The sequence below is a fragment of the Wyeomyia smithii genome, chromosome 2, assembly GCF_029784165.1.
Source record: "Wyeomyia smithii strain HCP4-BCI-WySm-NY-G18 chromosome 2, ASM2978416v1, whole genome shotgun sequence".
Taxonomy (NCBI): Eukaryota; Metazoa; Arthropoda; class Insecta; order Diptera; family Culicidae; genus Wyeomyia; species Wyeomyia smithii.
In genome coordinates, this window is record NC_073695.1 from 6,120,489 (window position 1) to 6,142,176 (window position 21,688).

General features: G+C 37.5%; 1 protein-coding gene across 4 annotated transcripts in view; it reads left to right on the forward strand.

Annotated features, from left to right (window-relative positions):
* LOC129723941 (neurotrophin 1) overlaps positions 1–21,688 on the forward strand; it is a 65,270-nt gene that overhangs the window by 18,497 nt on the left and 25,085 nt on the right. For 3 of the 4 annotated variants that reach the window (XM_055678439.1, XM_055678440.1, XM_055678442.1), the window contains exon 2: positions 11,601–12,309. In XM_055678439.1, the coding sequence (XP_055534414.1) occupies positions 11,761–12,309 (549 nt within the window). In that variant the 5' untranslated portion in view covers positions 11,601–11,760. Of the gene's footprint in view, positions 1–11,217; positions 11,504–11,600; positions 12,310–21,688 lie in introns of all 4 variants that reach the window. The other variant, XM_055678441.1, reaches the window with a different exon arrangement.

The following is a 21,688-nucleotide window of genomic DNA, read 5'->3' on the forward strand; positions in this document are numbered from 1 at the left end:
AAGATAATGATGTCTAACTTCATCCAACTGTAAAAATCACTAACATTCCAATACCATTCGAGGCTCAAAGCTTCAGGGCAGCCTCAAATTGGTACAAAAAATCGACTCTCAAAAAAAAAATCTCGGGTCCGGGTCGGGCTCGGGTTTCACAGTTTCAGGTTTGGGTTTCGCAAAAATAAAATTTTCGGGTTCGGGTCGGGTTCGGGTTCAATCGAAAAAAAAAGTCTCGGGTTCGGGCTTCAACCGAAAAAAATTCGGGTACGGGTTTGAAAAAAGCCAAATAAAGCCATACCGCAGTGCGCCGGGTACTGAATCACTTCACACAGCGACACAACACACTACAGCCGGTTAGCCTTGAACGCGGATTATCTAATTTTTTGTTTCGTTATTCGTACACACGGACCGAAATATAATGGAATGACAACTTTGCACGCCCGTTTCAGGGTGGCCAACAGATTTCCAATTGGTTAGAAATTGGGTTTTCCGGTTTGAAGACGCATAAATATAAAAGTTCAACCACGTTCCTTCATTGACAAAATAAATTTGTGAGAGAATTTCGATTTTAATATGTATTATTATTTCATTCAAAACTCTCTTAAGGGCTAACTACTTCGCCCAACATATATTTGCTGTTGATTTTTCGAATTTTTTTTTCAGGCTTCAACACAATTTTAATGCTACTTAGAAATAATTTTTGCCTTTTTGAGCTAAATAAGAAGCTTGTTTTGTGTTCTCTGAATCCGCGTTCTAAATTTCCGAGTTTTTAACAAATTTAAAATATTGCATTTATTACTACTGAATTTTTTTATGTTTTTGGTGCATTTCTGACTTTAAATTAAAATCTGATTGCTGACTTTTATCGAAGAGCTTCAGAAATATTTGAACATATTTATTATTTTTTTCTAGTCTCAGTAAACGTTTCATGGCAATTGTGAGCTGAATTATGAACAATTGTGTGTATTTCTGTCGTTCAAAATATTTTTTCCGTTTTTTTAAGGATCTCTTGAGGCTCAGTCATTGCCTCGACAATAGAGAAAGAACTAATTTGATACCATTGTTATCCTTACGTGGTATTTTTCCAGGTTTATTTTAAGAGAATAATTTTCGCTATAGTCCCTTATTGTTTTGACTTTTCTATTTGAAAAATAAGTCTTTCTGATTTTGGAGGAGTATGCAACTTGAGAAGAAAAAAAAAGACAGGCTCTGCAATTTTAAGCCTCTACAATACTATTTCATAAATTTTGAATTGAATTCTAAATTATTTCCGTTGTCTCTGGTCTTTGAAAACGTAAATTCTTTAAAATCGATTTTTGAAATTTCTGGCCTCAGGACATTTTCTCAATCGGATTTAAGCTTAACCCATTCACGGTGGGAATGTGTTAGGTTACGATTTTTTTTATTTTTGCTTATTTTTGTCGGTCTATTTCCGCCACTATTGTGTCAATCCCCGACACCCGGCGAGGCGACTACTACTAGAATCTTTACTAACGGACCGGCACCAATGGCTTCAATTTCCCATGCGATAGAAGAATCCAGAGATTTTTCGCCTCAGAAAATCTCTGGAGGATTGAATCTAGATCAGTTTTGGTTGAGTGTGAGTGGATAACGTCATCACACTACCATCGACACCTATGGCGTTGGTGTTAGTTTAGTTTTTGCCTATTTCAAGTTAAAATATAAAGCCTAATTGGAATCATTCTTGACTTCTCTGGCCTTCAAAATATTTTTTAGTAATTTAAAGTTTTAACCTTCCCCGGGTTTTGTAAGTTTTTGTTGGCGATTTGTAACCTATGATTCATGTCTTGTTTCTTTTTAAAGAATATTTTTACGTCAATTATGAATAATTCCGTACACAACTTTGAAACATATTCAGACATAAATGACATTAGACGTTGATCCTGTAAAGTGATGATTGTTTCGATGTTCGATCGCCACTTATTGTTGAAGGCCTAATCAGTGCCAATGAGAAGGTAGACAAATTAGAGAAGAACAATCGCAGCGAACTGTTAGTGTACAGAACAATTGCGGGGCTAGAACTAGGATCCTATTGACTCTAACGGTCGTCTCTCTTAGCCGAGATTCTAACCTATGACGACTGGCTTGTTACTCTAGCATCTTACCCCGAGACCAACTAAGTGGTTCCTTGAGTCTTTCAGTGTTTTTGAGATGGCAGAAAATGTATAGCGTGTTGAACTTATGCAACAGATCCCAAGCATGGAGTAAATGAAAAATAATATTTGAAAAAAAAAACATGACGAATTTCCCGGTTTAGTATTGAAATTCCCGGCTTTTTCCCGGTTCATTTTCGAATTTCCGGCTTTTCCCGGTTTTCCCTGTTCGCTGGCCACCCTGCCGTTTCTATCGAGACTTCGACGCGGAATTAAATTGAACAACAACAGATCTTATAAGGACAACAAACAAATTATTGAAAATTTAATATTTTCTCGTTTCGCGCTGGAATTAAAAGTACACCGTTATTTTAATCTGCATGCACCATGATTGTTGAAACTTGTTTGTGCTGTATTGTGTGGCTTTGTGTACAACCCTTGTGATTCTTGATCTCTACGTATCAGCGAAAAGCACGCCGCAGGCTCAGTATATTACCACATACAAAAGACATACGTAACAGTCAGGAAGAAATCTTCCAAAAAAGTTGGTACCAAATGAACAACTCGAGTATTACCATCTTCTGAAAAAAAAACTCAAAAAAAATCAATAAGTACCTAGTTTAGGGAGCTGGTGTACCTGTACAGCCTTGCACTTGTCTTGTTCCCACTCGAAAATGCTGCCTTGATGTTGTAAACAACTTTTTGACAATTTCTCACAGAGATAATTGACTTTTCACCTACGCACACTAGTAAAATGTAAAACACTTTAACAAATTTAAGTTTTGTTGTAATAACAGAAGTGTTAAGTTGCAGAATGGCTTTTTTTTTGCAACAACACACGGTTGAGGACTTTGTGGCGCAATTTGTAGAACATTGAAACGTGAGGCATTAAGTGCGAGTTAGACACCATAACAAAAATGACGCTTGAATCAGAATAGTCCGTATACCAATGGAAGAATCATGTGCACTATAGTCGAAAGTAAACAAAGTTTTATCAAAATTAAAAAAGATTCATGTTTTGGTATTTATTCGTTTTACGTGGAATGGTACAGAACAGTTTGGTATCTCTGGTTGGGAAAGACAGGCCAAACAGAACGACGTTTGTAACTCGATTCTCGATTACTTGATACTCGATTTCATCAAATAGTTCACTGAAAGGAATAAAAAGATTACATTAAATTCTTCTATTATACTGGTTGTATTTGGTAAAATAAACTGTAAAGCGATACTCTTTCCCTCCATCACACAATATTTTCCACTTGAACAGTTCAATCATTAATCGACTATTAATAGTAGAATCAAATGAAAACCTTTTCAAAAGACTGACCCACATTTTCCGATTTCCTTTTATCGAAAGTGTTAAACATGTTTCGTTTTTCGGAGTAACATCTCAATAATCATCGATACACTACTTTCGTCTGAGCGCTAGAATATACGTCATAGCTTGGAGATCAAGAATGTATAGTTGGCAGCACCCCCGCTATCACCGCTTAGTAATAAAAATTATACGGGAAACATAAAAATTTAGATCACTAGCTTCAATAGGAAATACATTATCCTGCATCCCGGAACCTCTTACGTAGAATGCACACAGCACATCATGGCACCCCCAGCAAGAACTCCGTACGAAATTTCACCGTTATTTCAATCGACTTATTAAACGCGTAGAATCGATATCCAATCGTCTCGGTACAGAAATCATCTCGCGCAGAATCTTTCGATTCTGCCTTGCAAAATCAAACCGCCTGGCAGTTTTTCGCCAACTTTTCGGCACAAATTGACCCAGAAAACGTAAAATTCACGGTATAATTGCACGCATCATACTATTTACACTACAATTGCAAACTCTGCAAAGATCTTTGCCATTCCGAAAAACCATTTCGGATCGCTTGAGCGTTAAACAGTACATGCAAAGCAGTAAACGGGTGGCAGAAAACTCCCGCACAAGTTAGAAAGCGATCTCCGACCGGAGCGGAAAAAAGCGGTTAGATAAATTAGTGTCCGTTGGCCGGATCGGCCGGCATGAGCCGATACGCAGCTGTCGGGCCGACTCAAATGATATCCACGGTCACCTACACCTACGCCTCACAGATGCGCCGCACAGGGGATTTTCCACGGCTTCGTCTGCGTGGCCACGCACGTTGTGTAGAACATTCGAGCCGGGGCCCACCAGGGTTTGCGATACTGGAAAGTGCACTTCACACATGCATTGGGCGGCAGGAAATCCAACAACCTGAAAACACGACGCTCAGCGAAACAAAAAATGCACTTCACTTGTTCGATCAATCAGCTCACTCGAAGTAGAAAGTTCTTCGCCGCACGAAAGTACAAGCTACGCATGCTAAACATCGATCATTACCGGTGTGGGGTGAATTATTTTGCCTTTGCGCAGTCTTTAGTTGCTATTTAACAACTTAATTGAGCATATAAAATGCGCGAACAAACATATGTTTGAAGTTGGATAGTGTGTGAATGGGAAAAGTGAACAGGAAAATCGATGCGAAATTCTTTGAGGAATTTCTACGCCGATCGCACTAAAATAGTCTGTTATATTGCGGCTATGAATTAACGCGGCAAATGAGAGTAAACGGTAATCGATTTATGCATGAATGCGGTCTTACAATAATATTGGAAAGAAAATAAAATCAATTTTTTCGCTCTCGTACAAATAGGTGCAAATTGGTGCGAAACCTCAAATATATTAAATACCAATATAGTTCACTTACGTGAAATTATGAAGACAAATTGGAAATGACAGAAGCGTTAGTCACCTTTTCGACCGCTAGGTGCGCCACTTCTGATTTTGTTCTACACGACATGCGAAATAGAGTAACTTTTGACAATAATATAACCCTAATGGGTACACTGAAAAAAATTCACATTTTATTGTGAAGTGAACTCGGCCGAATATTTTATAATAATAAAGTTCACCTATGCATAAGGCAATCCATGGGTGGTGTTCCACGGTTTGTACGTTTGTCGACCTCCGACAATATTTTGAGTTGTAAAATGGCGACTTCCGGTGACTGGGAAACTGCCGAAAATGACCAAATACCACCTAATATGGGTGTTTTTTTAACCAGAATGACGCTCAGAGGCCAGAAATTGTCTCGAAATGCCAGTTTGAAATCCAAGATGGTGACTTCCGGTTTTTGAAAAATCAGACAAAATTTTGAATTGTAAGATGGCGACTTCCAGTGATTGGAAAAAAGAGGAAAATGACCAAATACCACCAATATGGATGTTTCTTTAACTAGAATGACGCTCAGAGGTCAGAAATTGTCTTTGAATACCATTTTGAAATCCAAGATGGCGACTTCCGGTTTCGGAGAAACAGCGAGATATGACTAAATACCATCCAATATGGGTATTTCCGAAATCGTGATGATGCACTGAAACCACAAATCGACCTCAGACAACATTTTGAGTAGTAACATGGCGACTTTTGGTGACTGGAAAACTGCCGAAAATGACCCAAATACAACCAAATATGGGTGTTTCTTTAACCAGAATGATGCTCAGAGGCCAGAAATTGTCTCCAAATGCCATTTTGAAATCCAATATGGCGACTTCCGGTTCCTAAACAACAGTGGCAAAAGACCAAATAACACTCATTATGGGTATTTCCGGGATTGTTATGATGCACTGAAGCTACAAATCGACCTCAGATAACATTATGAATTGTAAAATGACGACTTCCGGTGAATGGGAAACTGCCGAAAATAACCAAATAACACCCAATATGGGTATTTCTTCAACCGGCCGATTTCCATCCAATATAAGATGTTTCGATACCAGAATGATACACAGGAGCTAGAATCGACCACAGACAACATTTTGAATTCTAAGATGCTGACTTCCGGTTTCTGTAGAACAGCCGAAAATGACTAAATAACACCTATTATTGGTGTTTCTTTAACCAGAATGACGCTCAGGGGCCAGAAATTGTCTCCAAAAAAAATAGCCTAAAGGGACCAAATACCACCCAATATGAGTGTTTCTTTAACCAGAATGATGCATGGAGCTAAAAATTGACCTCAGACACCATTTTGATTTGTAAGATGGCAACTTCTGGGAAACAGCCGAATACTACTGCATATGAATATTTCCGTAATCTAAATAATGTAAAGAAGCCAAGCATTGACCCTGGACACCATATTGAATTCGAAGATGACCACTTTCAGTTTCTGAAAAACAACGAAAATAACTGAATACCACCCAATATGAGTGTTTTCGGAATAGAGGTGATGTACTAAATGCAAAAGTCAAGGATGTTGTCATTCCGATAAAACCAATAATTTCAAACGATATAAACAAATCGCAAGAAATCAATGAATTTGGAATGTTGAAAATTATTGAATTAAACACAAAAATAGGCGGGACGAAGTTTGCCGGGTCAGCTAGTAAATTCATAAATATGCTGGTTAAAGCAAAGCTGCAAGTGATGAATACGAAGATTAGAACTCGAGAGCAAAAAATTTGGAGGGATAAAAAAAAACAAAAAATACTTTCAAAACGAAGAAAACTAAACATTAAATAATAGTTTTTGCATAACAGTTGTTATCACTAATTATGTTTGTTTTGTTGAATATCTTTTATATATAATATAATAAAGCTTTTAAACCAATTACAACATGATATGTATCCATACTTAAATTGTTAAATTGATAGAACATTCAAGTGTTATCTAAGCTAAAAGTTGCACAACAACCATATACGACTATTGACAACCATTGTGCGGTTTCTCCTTTTATCTTTTTCACGAGGTAATTGAAATATTCATTTATTTGTACACTTCGTGGCCTGATTATTGAGCTTGAGCTTGACGGCCGCACATTTCGTAGTTGCTTCCCGTGATGGATCTGAGCTAGTGAAGTTACACAGGGAACCACGTATATAGCAACTTGGGATAAGTTTACCATTTACACGTCGTGGCCCGACTCCCGGAATAGCGTTAGCTTTACATACAAACAATATACGCACGAAATCTGCAACATATTTTTTTCTGTGAAAGTATGAAATTGAGTCAACTAAATCTAAAATTGAGTAAATTCAGTTTCGTGTGTGAGAATGTCACACGCACACAGAAATTCAACAACAACGCACAGTGGTACAGTAAGGCAATGTAGGCGGACACGAGTTTTTCGATGCGATTTTGTGGTTTTAGAGTAAATTTTTTTTCTAAGAACTTGTTTCTTATATTTAGACTATTTTTTATGTGCAAATGAAAATTAGGGTGGTCCTGAAATCGACTAAATGAAAAAACTAACTTTTTATTTGCATAAATAAATGTATACATTTATCGGCACAGTTGTAGATCAACTAATTTTAAGCAACTTTCGGTATTTCTTCACCATAAAATATTATTTATGTTTGCCCTAAACGGAGACATCAATATATCAAAAGGGCCTATTTTTAAAATAGAAATAGTGAAAACTCTTCATCTGTATAATACATCGACAATGTTTTTTCGTCAAAATTGGCGTATTTTTGATAAAAGTTACCGAAGAAAACTTTGTTTTTAAATTTGAATTGAAAAAATAGAGCGAAAAGACTGTTTTTGGAAACCAAATTTCATGTCTACAAAAAAGTTTTTTTACAAAGTTACTTAGAATTAGTTGGTCTACAAGTTTGCCAAAGAATGTTTTATTTCGTTGATTTTAGGACCACCCTAGTTTTCATTCGCACATGAATCGAGGACTATGTATAAGAAACAATTTTTTACAAAAACTATGGCTTTTCGCAACGAAAAGCCTATGTCCGCCTAAATTGCCTTACTGTACCACTGTGCAATGAGTTTAGTTACCTTTTTCACCACAAGAGGGGGTGTTCCCTGTCTGTCTTCACGGGAATATATGGGAAATTCGAGAGTGAACTATATTGTTATTTTAAGATATTTGGAAACCTGGAAGTGAATGGTCGCGCGATTGTGCAACAAAGGTTGATTGATTCCGAAATCCCTTCGGAGTTGTAGCGGTTTCGCACGTACCTACCTAACGACGACGCGTCGAGTGAAAACTGCACTTCCTCGAATGTCGTACATTGCACTGCTAGTGCGGAGGAAGGTGGCAAATGTCGTGGTTTACGTTTTTTTTCCCACTCGAGTTCGTTGCCCCTCAACAAGGTACCTACTCGCAGTAGCAAGTGCTCGAGCAAGCTTCCACTAGAAAAAGTGTACGCGGAGAAAAACCCACGCTTTAGTTGATCACCACAACATAAGCAAGCAGATAGCTGCGAGGTTGTCTTGTGCATACCAGCAAAGATAGTATTATCTGAGGTGTGAATTTCATGTGTGGACCACATCGTATTAGATGATATCGGATATTGAGATTTTGAATTGAATGTTTAATTTGATGAAATACAGTTATGCTGAACCTGAAAATACACTGAATTGTAATGGTATTAAAACGTTCAATCATATTATTAATCGGAGATTGATAGATGTCTGATTTTCTGCATTAAACCATCATAAACTATCTAATTGCTTGATTTCCTTTAATTTCTCACTTATTTTTTGCGATCCCTTTAACAAAAAGTAGGATGGTGGTATTCAAGACACGACCGCATGACGTTGACTACCGTAACTTGCTGACCTCATTATAAACTGAATTGAATTTCCTACCTCGAATCGAAGGTCCTTCTCCAGCGTCCCAATCAGTTGAAAGCGTATTAACTTTAACCTCTAGCATGTCGTCTTGATCTCGTTCTTGCCCAGCAATCGTTCTTCGTACCTTCGGAGAAACCGTCTTCTGCCGATCCTTCGCACGCTTCCGAGAATTGCGCTTATAGATCATGTTCATGTGTCGAGACATTGCGAAGATTCTCAATATGTTCGTTTTAGCACTAGACGAAACTGCTAGCAAATTAATATAGCTGTAAACCTTTATAACCAAAATCCGTATCGTCCGTATGTCACTGGTGCGGTTTTGGAATCAAAATGATGGGGTGAAATGTTCGAACGGTACGTTTTATACCAAGGCTTCGTCAGATAAATAAAAATAAGGAGGGGCTACATAGGTGATGGAATGGTAAGGAAAAATTTTTCCTTGAAAGCTGCGCTGGCCGCTGTCGTAATATTAACACCAACACAAACATGCATTTATGCAAGGTTTTTTCCGCTTGCAGCAGCATTTGGTAAAACAAAAAATTCAATTAGCCGCTTCTGTAACAAAATTTCGAGGCACCAAAAGGGGCCAGGTGCCGAATATATTTTTGTTTTTGGTTAGTCCGTCCAGAATTCCAGCCATTTTAGTATTTTGCAGTGCCATTTATTACTAACAGCCATCAGCATAACGAGTAAAACCGGCACGAGATGACCGGTACTCTTGTTTTTCCTCCTTTCAGCTGCTATCACCTAGCGTCCGCATGTCGCTGGTGCAGTTTTGGAATCAAAATGATGGGGCGCCGGCCGCTGTCGTAAAATTAACACCAACAAAAAGATGCATATTTGCAAGGTTTTATCCGCTAGCAGCAGCATTTTGTAATAAAACAGAAAATTCAATTAGCCGCTTCTGTAACAAAATTTCGAGGCACCAAAAGGGGCCAGGTGCCGAATGTATCCATGTTTTTGGTCAGTCCGTTCAGCATTCTTTCAAGATAGCGTCCGTATGTAGCCGGTACGGTTTAGTAATGAAACTGATGGGGTGAAATGTTCGAACGGTACGTTTTATACCAAGGCTTCGTCAGATAATTAGAAAGAAGGCGGGGCTACAAAGATGATGGAATGGTAGAGACAAATGTTTCTTGAAAGCTGCGCCGGCCGCTGTCGTAAAATTAACACCAACACAAACATGCATTTTTGCAAGGTTTTTTCCGCTAGCAGCAGCATTTGGTAAAACAGAAAATTCAATTAGCCGCTTCTGTACCAAAATTTCGAGGCACCAAAAGGTGCCAGTTGCCGATTATAGTTTCCTGGTTAGTCCGTCCAGAATTCCAGCCATTTAAGTGTTTTGCAGTAGCCATTTACTACTAAAGCCACCAGCATAACGGGTGAAACCGGCACGAGATGACCGGTACTATTTTGTATTTCCTCCTTTCAGCTGCTATCACCTAGCGTCCGCATGTCACTGGTGCGGTTTTGGAATCAGAATGATGGGGCGCCGGCCGCTGTCGTAATATTAACACCAACAAAAAAATGCATATTTGCAAGGTTTTTTCCGCTAGCAGCAGCATAAACATCGGAAACAGAAAGTGACAACAACAATAACAACAAAGTCAGATCGATTGTATCCGTTAGTGTCGACTGTGCTTGGGAAGAGAGGTAGTGATTGGCTGCGCGGTATGATTTAGACAATCGATATTAATTACCAATTTTTCAATAGTGTATCTCAAACAAAAGTTTGTTTTTGTTACATAAATTTAACCGTAAAAGAATTTCTGATCGATTGATGCCAAAACCTCGAAAACCTGATTATAGATAACTGCAAAATAAGCGCTCAAAGCCTGACCACTTTTCTCTGGTTTTCCCTGGTTGAATTACTAGATTTTCAAATTCAGGGGCCTAACTTCGATATAGACGTTAGTCAACGTCAAAAGAGTATGAATGATAAGTTAGTGTATTAAGTGTAATTCTACGGTAGTCCTGAAGATATTTATCGCAAATTTCTACAGTCTGTATCTGTAAATCAACGGTATCATAACAGATCAAAAACGTGAAATAATATTTCATTTTTACCCTATCTTCTCGGAAGTTGCAAACCATTCTTGCGCATACACTTTTACCAATTTATTTCGTGGCGACCATATGATTATTGGCAATAGATGAGCGAATCAATTATTGCTAATTATCACATCTTCATACTTACAGTATGTTCGGAAATAACACTTTCATGATCGATGATATCCATGACGGTACACCTCTCAAGGTATGTGATTTTCCTGTGCTACACAATCGATCCCAAATTGAATACTTTCTCATTGAAATATAGGCTCTTCAGAGTTAATAGGAAACTGTTCCGCGCAGTCTTGAATCAATAATGGTCCTCTGCGGGGAGTAAAAATGTTCAATTCTTCTCAAAAGCTTACCCAATGTATGGCACAGTGCCGAATCTTTAAATATAATAACAATAATAAAAAAAAAACGAAATAATTGAGACGAGATCGTAAACAGCTAGATCGAGCAGGTTGCGGTTGCATCCGGACCGGGCCATCCAATTTCGAAACGAATTAGAAAACTGATTGCTTCATTCAACATTCGGGTGCCGACGAAAGAACTTGGCATGTGTTGTGTGTTGTGATGTGTTGCCAGAGACAATGCAGACAGTAATTCAGTAAGGCACCTGGTGACACCATTACACGAACGAACTGTGGGGAGTGCAGAGGAAAAAGCGGTGATGACGAGACTCTGGCAAGCGAAAGTGATGGTGAATTTAAGCGGAGATATTAAGGTGTCAATGGTACCGTAAAATATGCGGAATTTGTCGTTCGTGCCTATCGAGATAAATGTGTGTCGCCTGTAACTTATTGGTTTTCGCTCTCTTTCTTCTCTGAAAGGTTAATTTAGGAAAGCAAGAAAAATTTCCATATTGAAGAGGAAAGTGTTGGAACCAGTTTTTTTGTGTCATTTAATGTTCTAGTAAATAGAGAGAATTATCCAATCAATTGAATTGGGGCGTGTTTTCTCAGTGAATTCTATTGAAAAGTGAAAAGAAAAATGTGGCTGGGTGAAGTGGGGAGTGTCGTACTGGTCACCCTATTGCTGGCCAATACCGTTGGTTTGATAAAATCAGACGCAGAGCTACCAGATTTCGACTTCGACAGCCCGAAGGGTGATGACCAGGATGAGTACTATTACGTGAGTGAAGGAGACGATCAGAGGATGCAGCCGTCGCATAAGATTATTAGCTACAACCGAACTCTGTTGGACGCTGAGTCCGAGGGAGATCGAGGTAGCAGCGAAGGAAACGACGCCTCCGGCGGCCCTAAAGCCGGCGGTTTCCTAATGGAGGACGACGACACCAGCTTCGAGCTGATGGACGACGTGGACTTTGTGGAGGACCCTGCTGCGAGCAATTTTCAGCGGAAGCAGGCCGCTATGCGGCAGATTATGATGCGAGCTTTCGCCAACAGCGAGATGCAGAGAAAGTTTGGCGAAGTGCTGCCCCTGCTGAAGGTGATGTCAAAGGCTCAGAAGACGACGCTGGCGGCGCTGATTTCGGCCCAGGTTCACTCCCGGGACGGGCACACGATGTCTCTTGAGCAGGTGAGTCGACTGTCTGCGGGTTGTTGATTGATGAGCTGGAGCTTGATTGATCGATATTTGTTCAAGTTGTTAGATGAAAATGGAAAATAATGGTTTCATACCAATGTAACATGAAATTATCATGCCAATGAGTTGTAGAATTGAAAACTACTTCTTGAAAAGCACTACAACAAATAGTTAGTAGTTGCTGTTCCGAATGTTGTAGAGTATAAAACCAGATTATAGCAGCTCTATAAATTAATATATTTTATGATCCTCGTGATATCTCACACGGTGTTGCGTTATATGGCAAGATATTTTCTAGTGCAGCTTAGTGTGCAATTAAGTTGTTCAAACGTCCAATTTCCTGTTTTCCGTCCGTCCTGTTTTTAGTGTTAAAGTTACCGTCTCAGACAAAATGTGCGTTAGCAGCTTTTGAATAAAATTTAAAAGCAGGAAGGTCTTTATTTTTTTGCCATGGCTGTCCTCAGAGAATCGAAGCAATTTTGGGAACCGGAAACTGTAATTGGGCTCTCTTGGCAGTTGCGTAAGCCAATCGTCGTATATCCGAATTTTTATTGAAGAAGGCGCATATTTCATTGGAATGTTAATATGTGGAAAGTAGTTTCCTGAAGTGGTTTTACAACGCGCCTAGCTTCGAACTGTACAACTTCTCCTAGCGCTCAATAACATAATTGTTTTGTGCATTACGCGTGACTATAACTAGACGAACGGAATCAGCCCACCATTCATTGCAGATCCTTGAAGCAATAACGGATTGAATTGCACTTGGCGTCGTAAGTTAGAGCTACCCGATCAAACGATTATAACAAACGGGTAACACGAATATATCTGAACTTGATAGAAATAACAAAATCTGTAGTACTCTTGATATGCCAGAATGATGAAAAATACAGAATTATATCAAATTCTGTTATCATATACTTGAATGTTCAAAGGTTTTTTTTTCAAGTAATTTTGATAGGAATTTTGATATTTTAACTATTAACGAGACCAATTTTTCAGAACAGAAGTTTCTGACTGATCGGGAACCGTCTCCATTAATAACTTGAGACTCGAATTTTCTACACAGATTTATAAAAACAATGATGGCAACGCAACCGGGAAGCGTAATATTTTGCCGCCTCGTTTTATCATTTGGTGGAGCTGTTTTTTTTTCGTTCCTGGCCACTCTTTGTATATGAAAGTTAATGGTAATCATCAACGTCACGCAATGAGTTCACGATTTCGATTTAACGATTTAACATACTCAAGCTTTTGACTTGGACGGCGCTGAAACTGGAATAAATTAAATTCACGAATTAAATTAGTTCGCTGTTGAATGGTTTTGAAAGGTAGTATTTTTAACTGCCTATTAGTCGTTTAATATTTGGAATGTTTAATTTTTTTGATTTAATTCGATCACGTCACCATTTAATAAAAGTTTTTTTTTCAAATAATGATATCTACGTACCTTGAAATCGTTTTTTTATTACTACATCATGAAAAGTAACACATCGAATGAGTGCTAATTTTTTCAATCAAATCGGATCAAAAGACTCGAAGGGGAATCTAGCGTGCTATTTGGCAGGACACTGAAGGCAGCAAAAAAGATTGCCTCTTGAGAATTTCTTTAACTAGAGTATTATCGACGATCTGTGTTACGAGTTTCTATAATTCAAGCAATCATAGAACAAACGATATCAGAATCAGACATATCGTTTCCATGAGAGATTGGACGCTCATCCCACGTAGATTACGAACTAGATCCAGGTTCTGTTCCCTGATGAAAATCCTGATAGTTTTGTTTCTAGAAGCTCTCTTATCTCTTGGAATCAGTTGCTTTCGCACATCGGAAAATGACACTTGGAAGCAAGTGAATTTCAGATTTAACAAGAAAGCAATTACAAATCTTATAATTAACCAGAAAATTCAACGCTATTTTTAGGCACAGGCATTTCCTGCTTTCTACCAATGCCGTGCAAGGGCAATTGATAACGACCAAGACACAAAAATTTGGAAAATATTATACAACTAGATGGGAATTCGCAATTTTTGATAACTATCTTGGTTGGGTTTTTGGTGAAAATCTGCTAGTTGGTGATTTACTTGACCTGGTCTCTAAGATACTTTGGCCGACAAACACCAACCAACACCGCAATGTTTTCTAGATATTGCCGCGAGTATTTTTTTCAGATTACCAATTCATTTTTCATTTTTCGAGAGTAGGTTATTATATGCTCTACTGGAATCATTAGGAAATTCTATTTCACTTTTCAATAATTGACAATAAATAAAATTTTCCGTGTACCGTCGAGATCAGGGGAATGGCAACATGCTATCATGCTATCTCTTTCTATGTTGAATGAGTGAAGAGTCTTCCCGACTAAAGTGAAAAGTATATGGAAGTTTTGCTGGACGCCTGCCTCGGGGCTTTATTATTAAATAAAGCCCCGATATGTTGGCTACTGTCAAACGTGTAGCTGTAGAGTTTAGATAGGGCTGCCACCTCCTGGAGATCGAAGAACTGAGTATAGGAAAACAATCTAGGAACTTAAAAGCCAGAGATTTGTGTTATTAAACGCTGGTATAAAATATAGAGTGAGTTATTTAGACTCTAAAATCATGAAAAACATGACAAAATTCCTAGCAAAGACACGCAAATGCTCATTTGAAAGGTTTAAATCTTGACCATATTTTAAATATTTTTATGTGTTTTTTTATAAGGGGCAAGACTCTCACTTAAAAACTCTATTTGGTATAAGGGTCGGGCATCTTTACCCGAAAAATCATTTATTTCAGTCATTTATTTCAGAAAACAGATTCGTCGCATTACTCATTTCGGCTACAACGGAATTCGTCCAACAGCCGAGCAATGTTGTTCGATCATTGGTGAACCACTTTTTCTGTCGATCACAGTTAGTGTAAGTAGAATCGTAACGCTAGCCCCGATATGTAGCACCAAGGCTTTGCCTTGCTTTGCCATGCTTTGCTTTATGAGATGAGTTTTCACAAATTCCAAAATCCAACTATATGTATTTTCATCTGTTTTCGCTGTGTTGATGATGATCAAGAGTTGACAAATTAGGTTTTAGTAACACGAAGAAATAATTTTGAAATTATTGAATTGCTATACAATTGCTCATGTCTAATAATTAGTATAGATCCAAACTACAGACGGAGTTATAGACAGATACGCAAAGAGGAAAAGTAGTTAATATGGCAACCCTTTGTTAAGATGCTATTTTGAACATTTCTGGCAACCAGATTTGATTCCGCGTGACTTTCCGTACGCGAAGGAATGTGCAATGGAATTTCGAAAGAAATCGTTCTACCACATATTTACAAATTTTTTAATTTTCAATTCATCTATCCTAATAACGAGCATGACCAACACGTTTTTGTTGAAAACATAACTCAAGTGTTACGCAAAATTAATACTGATTGCAGCACTTATTCTGTACGGAAAGTACCACACATAAGATTGTTTACTCTGCACACTTGAAGTTTCTTGATGCTGCTGTTAGGCATCTGTATACAATACCTCAAAACCAGAACTGATTGTTTTTGTACATTTGTTGAATTCGACAGCACAGCAGTGGTTACTAAGGTTACCGATGTTGTACGACGTAAACAACATTAGCGGATACCTAGGTAACCTACTTTACGTTCCGATACGTTTCTCTATGAAAGCCATTTTAACAGCATAATTAATATGGGTGCATCGTAAGATTAACCCTCTAGTTCCCAATACCGCCTTTAGACGGTCTACAGGTAAACCTCTGAAAAGCTCCAGTCAATACTTAAAAAATGTTTATAAAGTTTCATAGTGATTTTTTCGGAGTCCGTCTGAAAATTTACTTGAGCACTAGAGGGTTAATGATTGAGTGGTTGGTTAAGTGTTGAGATGAATATGGAAGCATTGTGAAAAATGGTTTGTTTAACAAAATTCAGATTAAATTCAGCTAAGTTTACTATATTTCCATTACTGGGCGATTCCAGAGGAGCAGGTAAACATATTTTGTTTTTTTTTTTTTCGTAAAATTTTGTTGTTTAATCCGTGCATTCTCCGAACGTTGGCTTATAGCGATTTTTTTTATTCCACCAGCTCACCTCGTTTTGACCTGGAAGCGCACTAACTACTGTCAAAACCCTTCTTTATTCGCTCGATTTTGACCTGGAAGCGCCTGCAAAACAGACAGGTTCGCACTGTAACTTTTGTCAGTTTTGCGAGTGGGTTCACCAATACTATTACATCGTATCTGTCAAAACGGTCAAAACACGCGGGTCGTGCAGAAAACAAAAATAGTAGGAGGGTGGTAACCAAGATACGACCGCATAGTTGACGTAGGACTACAATAATTTTATAATTTTATTTTGAAGCTATGTTTGATTTGAGCTCGTTTTACTTTTGTAGTTTGCTTGATTTATTTTAACCAATTTAAGCTCAACATCTTCCAAAAGGAAGGTGTTTTGGTTCCGGTGGTAATATCAAGTATCTAGGTCGTCAGTCCAAATTCATCAAGCGACACCTGAAACGACTTGGAACTAAAACTAGTTCATTGGTGGCCATTTCTACTGTTAAGGTCGTCTTTGACCATTTAAAAAATCAAAAAAGGCATGAAAAACCCGTTCATTATTGGCATGGTTCGATTTTGGCAACAGAAAAAATTCTGAGGTGTTGCCAAAATCGAACGGGGTCTGTATTTTGATTATTTCTTTGCAGCACTCTATCTTGGAAGAAAGAATATTCTCTTTAACATTCACAATGGTCCAGAAACCAAATTTAGGAGAAAATTTGGGTCTTTATTTTACAAAGTTACTTAAAATTATTGGAGCTATAAAATTGTAAAACAAGGTTTTCGATCTACAAAAATAGAAAAGTTAGATACTTGATTTTCCCCTAAATTTGGTTTTTGGACCATTGATGAATACCTTTCATTCTTATACAGCGAATTTTCTTTAATGCGCGAAAAGGCAACCTTCTATAAAATATTTAATTGAGTACGATTTAGTAGAAATTAAACTTCCTTCTATATCTATTTGTCTTGTTGAAGTTGGCTCACTCACCGATCACAAAGCGGCAAAGATGTCACATAAATTTTTTTCTGTAATTACAAGCTCGTGGAAAAAATATCGATAACGAATTACAGTTTTAGTAGAAAATGTATATTCACAGAAAATTTGAAATTGACATAGAATTTTATGAACATGTTAACATTCAATTCAGGTCAATTTAAACATTTTATCAGTATACAGAATCAATCAGAAAAAAATTTGATCAGTTTCAAGATAGCAAAGAACAACGAAGATACCATATTTGAAAGTTATATGTCCGTTATCTTCGAAAATAAGCTGGGCTAGAGTGATGCACAACATTAGCCTCAGCAATTAATGTTTGCATAGCGTTGTTCAATTACAAGTAAGGTTATGGAAAGTAATATTTTCTTGCAAATGCTAATTCAAAAAAATTTCAATTGAAAAATACAAACACTAACGTCGGAACTCTAATATCAAGATGAAATGAATTTGGTTTTTCTCTAAACCGCCACCGCGTGATGCAACTAGTATTGTCATATTGGACTAAATTCATTTAGCTAGTAAAATATAATCATCAGTACAGCTCGTTTAACTACCTATTCAAAGATCTGTACGAAGCATTTTGGTTTTCTATTGTCTTTTAAATACCTTATATTTAGTTATTTAAATAAATCTAAAAAAAGGCAGAGTGTAGAGTTCAAAAATAAACAACGCATTTTGTTGTCCCCGGCGGCGCAGCCTATTTTGCGACATCCGAAAAATCATATTGAATTCTGATATTTGCTGCTATACGAAACAAGAAGAAGAAGAAGACAATTCAAACGGCAATTCGATTGTGTTCCACGCCCCACTGTGCGTCAACAGTGGCAATGTAGTTTTCACTTGGCTTGACTGCACAAAAATGAATATCAAGTTTTCCTGCACTGATAGACGACGAGTAACCAGTGCATACATTACTTGGTGCAGTACTGTTGCCTGTGCCATCATATTCTCCTTCAAGACATCAGTTTTATTAACATTAACATATTTGTTAACAGCAGAACGTAAAACTGTCTGGTAGTGGAGGTGGTTACGAACTTTCCGAAAAAGCTTTACCTTCAAGACATCAATTTAGTCTAGGCTGATGGAAGCTAACATAAGTTAACCTATTGGGACGGGGAGATTCTGTCAAATTTTTTTTGCCACTGCTATACAGGATATCACTGCAGGCAGTTGGTGTCTATTCATGAAGTCTGTGCTAGGCGTGCTCGCATATGATTGGTACATTGTTGGTGAAAATTCGACCTTGAAACTTTTATTCAATTTTCACTGTTTAACAATGAAGTGATAATGAAAATTGAAGAATCACAAAATTGTCCTTCATCTTATCAATCCAACGACATATCGATTATTGTGGTCCATCATGTGGTTACATCAGTATAACCGTTTGATATCTTTCATTCCGTCGTTACATCTTGGTTTTAGTTTTCGCGAAATGTATCTCGGTATAGTGCGGTTAGACGTAGTCCTACGTCAAAAAATGTGATTTGTCGCTAAGTGCAGTGAAATCATGAAAGGCAAACGAGAAATAATTGCTGCATCAAATGTGTTTGTTGTGGAACTAATGGATTTAGATTTGGATTCCGATTTCGGGGTTGAAAGTGCTTTAATCACAATTTTCAGTAAGCCATCGAGAACAAGTAGGAGTCGGGTGGCGAATTTTGTCATCAACGTAGTTGAAAAAAGGTAGGGAAATACGGAAAAAGTATTTCGACATCATTATGTCTACTTCGCACATGGTCTCACGAACACCAACGCAAGGCTTTAAATCGTAGATCGAAATCGTTTTTTTATTCCACCCGAAAGTTGGTACTAACCCCGTGGAATAAAGAAATTCGCTATTAGTGAGATGATTCTAGTGCGCAAAACGAGGAAATACGTGTGAGCATACTTTACTCACTTAACTGTAAGTCATCTGGCGCATTCTCTCGATATCAATGAGTAATACGAGCGAGAGGCATAAAAAACGTGCCTGTAATGATTGCGTGCACCCCCATTATTGGTCTTGAAGAAAATGAGAGCAATCACTGGGAGTAATAAATATAACAACGTTAGACACTCTCTGCAAAACGCTCGTTACTTCATTCAAACTATGTAGCCTATACATAAGAGAGTAGTCATGACACTCACCGTTAAGGCAACTGTCGACATCGAAACAATGTTTTTATGAGACAAGTTTGAGGGCACAATCAATATCCAAACCCACGAGACGCCACTGAAACATTTGATAAATAGCCCACTTTAACACGTTAGTGGTTATACTGTGGCGTCATATACTTTAAATTGCGTGAAAATATCTTTTTTTGTGTCAAATAATCATCAATTGCATGAAGTTAAACTTTTCTTTTTCGACAACTACGACAACAACGTGATTTATGAAAAAATGACTTTTTTAAGCTACCACCCACTCTTTTCAACTTTTTTCAATTCTGTTTGATTTCTAAATTTTTCCATATATTTTTTCATTTTTGTGGGGTTTTTCTGAATATTTGGCATAGTTCAGTTCAGCATTACATTCGGTTATTTGACTCCCAGAGCCCATTAAACATCACAGAAAAATTAATGTTTACCATAATATTTAGATAAATCCCTTCAAAACACAAATAAAAATTTTATTTGATCAACAACTGAAATTTTTACTGCAAAGCGGGATTTATGACAAAAATTTACATGAAAAAAGATCCTTGATATCTTATTGGGAGGCTGTGATATTGGCATTTATATGTAATTGAAAACTATGCATTTTAAAAAATATGTTAAATAACTTTTTTACGGTGGGAGATAAAATATAACAATGTTCAGAACAAGCATGGAAAAGTTCACTCACTAGCAATATTTCATGCAAATGTGTTCTTTGATTCATCAGTTATCGTTCAACTATTTCCACTCGCGTACAAGTTTTCCATAGAAACGCTGTTGATTGTTTTTCGCTTCTAAGAGTTCCGACTACCCTAGAAGGAGACTGAATGATTCAAACACGATAGTATTTATTGTATCCAAGTTCACTTGCATTCAACATTATCGCGAGAATCTTTGAGAAGTTATCGCCAGTGATACAAAACTATGAATCCAAATGAACGTTAGATTGCGTTCAATTGTTTGCTTACCGGAGGAAGCAGATATCATCAATGCTAACGGAAATTGCAACATGGTGCATTAGCATGTGATACTTGATATCACCAAGAATTATCGTGGTATATCACGGTGAAAGCACGACGTGGAGTAGCCGAATTCAGCCTACAAGCAGCCAACATTTGAAAGAATCATTGCGATCGCTTGAGTGCAATCATTTACGATTCTTTCGTGAAACACTCGCTAGATGTAGCTCGCTCCGCCTAAAGCAGGCAATACTGAAACAAAATCATCAAAGAAAGCTACCATATATTTCATTGCTTTAAGTTGTCTCTTGCAAGCTTGAGAATATGTAACTTTTAATAGCGATGGTTTGCTAGGATTGAAAGCTTATAAATAGCACGTTCAGAAATGATACCTGAATGATTGTTATGCGATACGAGTTTTTCCATCCTTAGTAGAAGGTTCAAAAATTCGGAAAAATCTGCGAACAAAATTAGAACGAAAATTGTGATTTTTAGTGCCCTCTATTAGAAAACTCAATGTTGTTCGTAATATGTAAGAGATAGAAACATGATGTCATCGGTAAAGTTTTTTGTTTTAAGATAACCTAAAACGTTGTCGAAGACACCTTGCGTCTATCTTATTCTGATTGAAAAGTAAATTTTGAAGTAGAATACTTCTCTCAGGAAGTTCGGCTACATAGGGATGTGAAATGAAAATCTAAAACTGAAAAAAAGTGAGAAATATGTCCAATTTCAAATGCTAATAAATCGGTTAGTATCCGATGGATTTTCTTCGTTTTTGCAGCAAGCGATTAGAAAATCTTCTAAGATTCCTACCAAATGCATGAAATTGCAATTTTATCATTCGAACTATTGTACTATTGAAAATTCTTAAGCCTTGTTAAAACACAAAATTCGACCTCTGATTGGTCGTTATACCGCGCTTTCCCAAGCACGGTCGGCAGAGTTATGGTCCTAGTAAATTGGGAATGCATCATTTGGCCTATATAAGAGCTTCATTAGATAATAAACAGACATTTCATCGGATATTAAATTGAACAACTGAAATTTGAAGAACACAAATGAATATTTGAAGAGTTAATATTTTCTCGTTTTACGCTATAATCCAAAGTTAATTATCTTCATCTACATACTTACTCTGACTATTAGTACGTGTTTGCGTCGCTTAGTGTTTGGCTACGGTCATGCAGAACGCAAACAACGGCGCGATGCGATTCGGCAAG